The 7,160-nt window shown below is 43.3% G+C and overlaps 1 protein-coding gene across 1 annotated transcript in view; it reads right to left on the bottom strand.

Moving 5' to 3' along the window:
• LOC119572535 (protein spinster homolog 1-like) overlaps positions 1–7,160 on the bottom strand; it is a 109,295-nt gene that overhangs the window by 26,737 nt on the left and 75,398 nt on the right. The window contains exon 7 of the mRNA XM_037919641.1: positions 4,303–4,639. Within this exon, the coding sequence (XP_037775569.1) occupies positions 4,303–4,639 (337 nt within the window). The remainder of the gene's footprint in view (positions 1–4,302; positions 4,640–7,160) is intronic.

Raw genomic sequence — 7,160 nt, 5'->3', positions numbered from 1 at the left:
TAATTATTATATATATATATACATATACATATACATATATGCATATACATATACATAGACATAGACATATACATATGCATGTGCATGCACATACACGTACACATACACACATATGCACACACCACACACACACACACACACACACACGCACACGCACACACTCACACACACATTAGATTACTTCAATGTCATCGCTTTGAATAGCATATGTTCAGAGCTTGGCAAGCGGTGGATTTTAGTTTTAGGACTTTTTTCGAGTTTCTTTTTAGGACTCTTCTTTCGAGTCTCAGTTAAGTTAAGTAAGTTTATTTACAACCCTGGCTATCTGCCCAGGCGTGGGCAATCAAGATTACAGTTTTACATATATCTGACATAGTACAGTAGTCTGTAACTACTGCAACTGTACAATTGAAATATAAATCATACATCATACAAAAATTATTACTTTCATATGCTTTTGCCACCGTGTTTGAATAACACAGTTATTTGCTTACGGTAGTTATTACATAGTAAATTTAGGGTATAGTACGAGTATATCTTCCAATGTATCAGATGAAATGAAATATTCACATAGTTCTTTATACCTCATGTTAGGTGGTCTGAAAAGCTGTATCACATGACATTCCGAGATATAGTGCTCAAGCGTTCGTTTGTTTTCTTCGTTACACAGTCTATGTCTAGATTCATCTACACTTCTTGCACCGTGCAGTTGCTAGTACATTCTGTAACCTAAACGTATTCTGGCAATAACCACATCACACTGTCTAGTTTGACTTCGGTGCCACCTCTATAATGCCATCTCTATACTGATCATAGTGCCTTATGGTACAGCTTTCAGGCCTTTGTGTGTTAATCAGATCTACTAGTTCTTTCTTATGAGAACTTTTCAATATATGTGCAACCCTAGCAAGAGGCATGCCAAGATCTATGTTCACAGTATCCTTGCTGCAGGCTTCTTTCGCCAATTTGTCTACGTGGTCGTGCTTGCGTATGCTAACATGAGATGGTATCCATACAAATTGAATGTTGAAATTACGCTCTGTTGCATAGGTTATGTTACACTTAATGCAGCTCACAATTTCCTCATCGCTACCTGCTTTGAAGGAATTTAGCGTCCGAAGAGCACTTTGGGAGTCACAGAAAACTACTCTAGAGCCATTATCATTTTTTTCAATTCAGCAATCTCTTGCCTGATGCTTTTTTTCATTTCAGCAATCTCTTGCCTGATGCTTCTTATTTCCTCGGCCGTATCCATGTCTTTTTCACCAATGGTTTCTCCTGTGGCACTGTTTCCTGGGATGGGGAATCCCCCTGGCAGTTGCGGGAATTCCTGTGGGTTGGTGACGTCACGTGGCCCTGGGTGGGGGTGTGTGGCTGGGCTGGTTTGTGGGGGCAGTTACGGTCCAGGCCGTCACACCTTCCACTTCGCACCAACGCACCTCTTCACGATGGTGGCGGCGTCTCTGTTGTCGTTGTCCTTCTCGTTGTTTCTGCAGGCAGTCCTTTGTCTGGTGAGCTTCTGCACAGACAGCACAGCTGTTTCCTTCCTGCAATATTTAGCTACATGGCCATAACCCTGACACTTGAATCTTCCAAAGAATTGGTACTCTTTGGGTGGCGGCTGTTCACCACTCCATACAATGATGATCTTGTTCAAGGGCTGTCCGTCCTTATAAATCCTCCGGGCTTTAAAAACACCCAGAAGATGCAGTGCTTCCTCAGCGGCAGCCTCCTTCGGAAACCTGGTAACTTTTAGGCTGATAGTTGTCTTTGTTCTGCAGAGAGATCTCCGTAACAGTGCCATAGCCGTACATAGACGTAGCGGGAGGATGTCCATCTCCCTTGTACCATGTCTAGCGGCCTTCCTCTTGGAGGGGCGGCAGCTGGCTAATCTCCCTCATTCACTTGATTTTATTGACGGAAGACGTGTCTGGAAAGGCCAGTCTAATGTACCTCTCTGGAGGGCGATGGGATCGCGCTTTTGGCTCGTCCCGTTTGCTTTCTCGGTCAGGTTGCTGGTGTCATTTGGCATGGTTTTCACTTTCTTCCTTCTGGTCTGATCGAGTTGGAATCCCTCGTTATCAGCATCAGAGTCGGCAGTCGAATCTACATCTTTCATATCCCTATGTCCGGTGGAATCAATCCCTCCCATAGGGTGGAGGGTTGAGGGGTGGTAGTTGGCACTGGGGGGCATTGAGCACGTCCCCACCCACATCCATGGTAGTACAGTGAGGGGGAGGTTGTCCCATCCGCTTCTTAGATGAATAATTCCCTGCAGTCGGGCGTGGGGAGGGTGCGAGCGCCAGGTCAAGTGCTGTCACATATACATTCAGCAGGTCTCGCCAACGGTCGTTGGTACAGCACCCTGTTCAAGCAGTGCTCAGGAAGCAGTCGCGGTTAATTCCGTAGCTGCATAGCACCGAAACCTGAAGTCTAAATGTGCTTTTTGCACTTCTGTGGCCATATCAAAAATACTGTACCCAGTGTCCCGAAAACTTTAATCTGCTAATGTTAGGAAGACAGGCTTCGCTCAGGCAACTGTTAGGCGAGAGGCCATACGAAGATTTCAGGGTAAGTAAACTCCTCATGTGAATAATGAGGCTGTCATATCGAAAGCTCTTACAGACTGGATCAAGGAAAACGTGGCAGAAGCTGTTCTTACCTATAACCTCACCTTGGAGAAATATAGGGATTCAAGGAGGTCCATTTCAATTTACTATCCAACCATATATATTGGGAGGGCACTTCCGCAAGAGACACAGGCCATAGGTTAGTCAGAGAACATGAGAGGAGATCCAGGATTGCCTGTAAGGAAACATTACCCTTCATAGGAAGCAAAAAGACTAACTGTGAATGTGGCTTCCTGACACCTCCGCGGTTCGCTGGGGGCCATGCAGATGTCGATATTTTAGGAAGGGCATCCAACGAGAAGAGGGCGGCAAAACCAAACCAAGGCATCACCTAACCCCGGGCAGGAAGCCGCATGGTGTATATACTCTCCACATAAGTTTATAACATTTTAACACATTTTCTGTAATATCCTGCCAGTAAATCACGTGCATCATTACTTCTCATGCTTTCAGGGCTGGCGTTGGTCGTACATTGTGACAGGAGGAATGGGCATCGTTGCTACTCTGTGCTTGATATTTGTAGTTAAAGAACCTCAAAGGAACAGTCAGCTTGAAAGTGAATACATCGCTGATAAACAAAGGAAAGACGATGCTGAGAGTGAAAATGAGATGTGCAATACCGAATTTACAAGGAAAACTGGTGATTCTGATAGTGTGGTTGCTTCCCCAACTGGAAGCGGTGCAAGCGAAGGTTTGGTCGGGGGTAACACGGGCCTGAAAGAGGTGCTGAAATCCCTTGTTCGGCCGGCCATGATGGTGCTCGCTTTCGCTGCCTGCATTAGGCACACAGGTTAGTCCCTAAACGCTAGTAAATGCACCTTTTCCCAAAGTTAATAAACAAATTCAGCAGTGCTTGCTTGCTTGAGATTTGCGAAGTTCTGGCTTCGCCCGGGCCTTTCACTTATGGCCCGGCAATTCACCAGTAAGTAAAACTCTGATGATAATTAATAATTCTCTCTTAATATTACATTTGTACAGATAATAACATATAGATTCCTATATCAATATATGCATATATATATATATATATATATATATATATATATATAATATATATATATATATATATATATTATATATATATATATATTATATATATATATATATTATATATATATATATATATATATATATATATATATATATATATATATATTATATATATATACCCATATACTGTATATGTATATGTATAAATATATATAAATATACATAATATATATATGAATTTATATTAAAAAAAAAAATTATATATATATTTATTATTTATTTATATTTATATATATATATTTTTTTTTTTAATATAATTCATATATTATTTATGTATATTTATATATATTTATACATATACATATACAGTATATGGGTATATATATATATATATATATATATATATATATATATTATTTATATATATATTATATATATATATATATATATATATATATATGCATATATTGATATAGGAATCTATATGTTATTATCTGTACAAATGTAATATTAAGAGAGAATTATTAATTATCATCAGAGTTTTACTTACTGGTGAATTGCCGGGCCATAAGTGAAAGGCCCGGGCGAAGCCAGAACTTCGCAAATCTCAAGCAAGCAAGCACTGCTGAATTTGTTTATTAACTTTGGGAAAAGGTGCATTTACTAGCGTTTAGGGACTAACCTGTGTGCCTAATGCAGGCAGCGAAAGCGAGCACCATCATGGCCGGCCGAACAAGGGATTTCAGCACCTCTTTCAGGCCCGTGTTACCCCCGACCAAACCTTCGCTTGCAGCGCTTCCAGTTGGGGAAGCAACCACACTATCAGAATCACCAGTTTTCCTTGTAAATTCGGTATTGCACATCTCATTTTCACTCTCAGCATCGTCTTTCCTTTGTTTATCAGCGATGTATTCACTTTCAAGCTGACTGTTCCTTTGAGGTTCTTTAACTACAAATATCAAGCACAGAGTAGCAACGATGCCCATTCCTCCTGTCACAATGTACGACCAACGCCAGCCCTGAAAGCATGAGAAGTAATGATGCACGTGATTTACTGGCAGGATATTACAGAAAATGTGTTAAAATGTTATAAACTTATGTGGAGAGTATATACACCATGCGGCTTCCCTGCCCGGGGTTTAGGTGATGCCTTGGTTTGGTTTTGCCGCCCTCTTCTCGTTGGATGCCCTTCCTAAAATATCGACATCTGCATGGCCCCCAGCGAACCGCGGAGGTGTCAGGAAGCCACATTCACAGTTAGTCTTTTTGCTTCCTATGAAGGGTAATGTTTCCTTACAGGCAATCCTGGATCTCCTCTCATGTTCTCTGACTAACCTATGGCCTGTGTCTCTTGCGGAAGTGCCCTCCCAATATATATGGTTGGATAGTAAATTGAAATGGACCTCCTTGAATCCCCTATATTTCTCCAAGGTGAGGTTATAGGTAAGAACAGCTTCTGCCACGTTTTCCTTGATCCAGTCTGTAAGAGCTTTCGATATGACAGCCTCATTATTCACATGAGGAGTTTTACTTACCCTGAAATCTTCGTATGGCCTCTCGCCTAACAGTTGCCTGAGCGAAGCCTGTCTTCCTAACATTAGCAGATTAAAGTTTTCGGGACACTGGGTACAGTATGTTTGATATGGCCACAGAAGTGCAAAAAGCACATCTTAGACTTCAGGTTTCGGTGCTATGCAGCCTACGGAATTAACCGCGACTGCTTCCTGAGCACTGCTTGAACAGGGTGCTGTACCAACGACCGTTGGCGAGACCTGCTGAATGTATATGTGACAGCACTTGACCTGGCGCTCGCACCCTCCCCACGCCCGACTGCAGGGAATTATTCATCTAAGAAGCGGATGGGACAACCTCCCCCTCACTGTACTACCATGGATGTGGGTGGGGACGTGCTCAATGCCCCCCCAGTGCCAACTACCACCCCCTCAACCCTCCACCCTATGGGAGGGATTGATTCCACCGGACATAGGGATATGAAAGATGTAGATTTGACTGCCGACTCTGATGCTGATAACGAGGGATTCCAACTCGATCAGACCAGAAGGAAGAAAGTGAAAACCATGCCAAATGACACCAGCAACCTGACCGAGAAAGCAAACGGGACGAGCCAAAAGCGCGATCCCATCGCCCTCCAGAGAGGTACATTAGACTGGCCTTTCCAGACACGTCTTCCGTCAATAAAATCAAGTGAATGAGGGAGATTAGCCAGCTGCCGCCCCTCCAAGAGGAAGGCTGCTAGACATGGTACAAGGAAGATGGACATCCTCCCGCTACGTCTATGTACGGCTATGGCACTGTTACGGAGATCTCTCTGCAGAACAAAGACGACTATCAGCCTAAAAGTTACCAGGTTTCCGAAGGAGGCTGCCGCTGAGGAAGCACTGCATCTTCTGGGTGTTTTTAAAGCCCGGAGGATTTATAAGGACGGACAGCCCTTGAACAAGATCATCATTGTATGGAGTGGTGAACAGCCGCCACCCAAAGAGTACCAATTCTTTGGAAGATTCAAGTGTCAGGGTTATGGCCATGTAGCTAAATATTGCAGGAAGGAAACAGCTGTGCTGTCTGTGCAGAAGCTCACCAGACAAAGGACTGCCCTGCAAGAAACAACGAGAAGGACAACGACAACAAAGACGCCGCCACCATCGTGAAGAGGTGCGTTTGGTGCGAAGTGGAAGGTGTGACGGCCTGGCACCGTAACTGCCCCCACAAACCAGCCCAGCCACACACCCCCACCCAGGGCCACGTGACGTCACCAACCCACAGGAATTCCCGCAACTGCCAGGGGGATTCCCCATCCCAGGAAACAGTGCCACAGGAGAAACCATTGGTGAAAAAGACATGGATACGGCCGAGGAAATAAGAAGCATCAGGCAAGAGATTGCTGAAATGAAAAAAAGCATCAGGCAAGAGATTGCTGAATTGAAAAAAATGATAATGGCTCTAGAGTAGTTTTCTGTGACTCCCAAAGTGCTCTTCGGACGCTAAATTCCTTCAAAGCAGGTAGCGATGAGGAAATTGTGAGCTGCATTAAGTGTAACATAACCTATGCAACAGAGCGTAATTTCAACATTCAATTTGTATGGATACCATCTCATGTTAGCATACGCAAGCACGACCACGTAGACAAATTGGCGAAAGAAGCCTGCAGCAAGGATACTGTGAACATAGATCTTGGCATGCCTCTTGCTAGGGTTGCACATATATTGAAAAGTTCTCATAAGAAAGAACTAGTAGATCTGATTAACACACAAAGGCCTGAAAGCTGTACCATAAGGCACTATGATCAGTATAGAGATGGCATTATAGAGGTGGCACCGAAGTCAAACTAGACAGTGTGACGTAGTTATTGCCAGAATACGTTTAGGTTACAGAATGTACTAGCAACTGCACGGTGCAAGAAGTGCAGATGAATCTAGATGTAGACTGTGTAACGAAGAAAACAGCGAACGCTTGAGCACTATATCTCGGAATGTCATGTGATAGTTCAGACCCCTACTAGTTATTAAACTACATGAGTAT

Source organism: Penaeus monodon, chromosome 4 (assembly GCF_015228065.2).
Source record: "Penaeus monodon isolate SGIC_2016 chromosome 4, NSTDA_Pmon_1, whole genome shotgun sequence".
NCBI classification, from domain to species: Eukaryota; Metazoa; Arthropoda; class Malacostraca; order Decapoda; family Penaeidae; genus Penaeus; species Penaeus monodon.
This window is presented reverse-complemented; position numbering and strand designations above follow the sequence as displayed.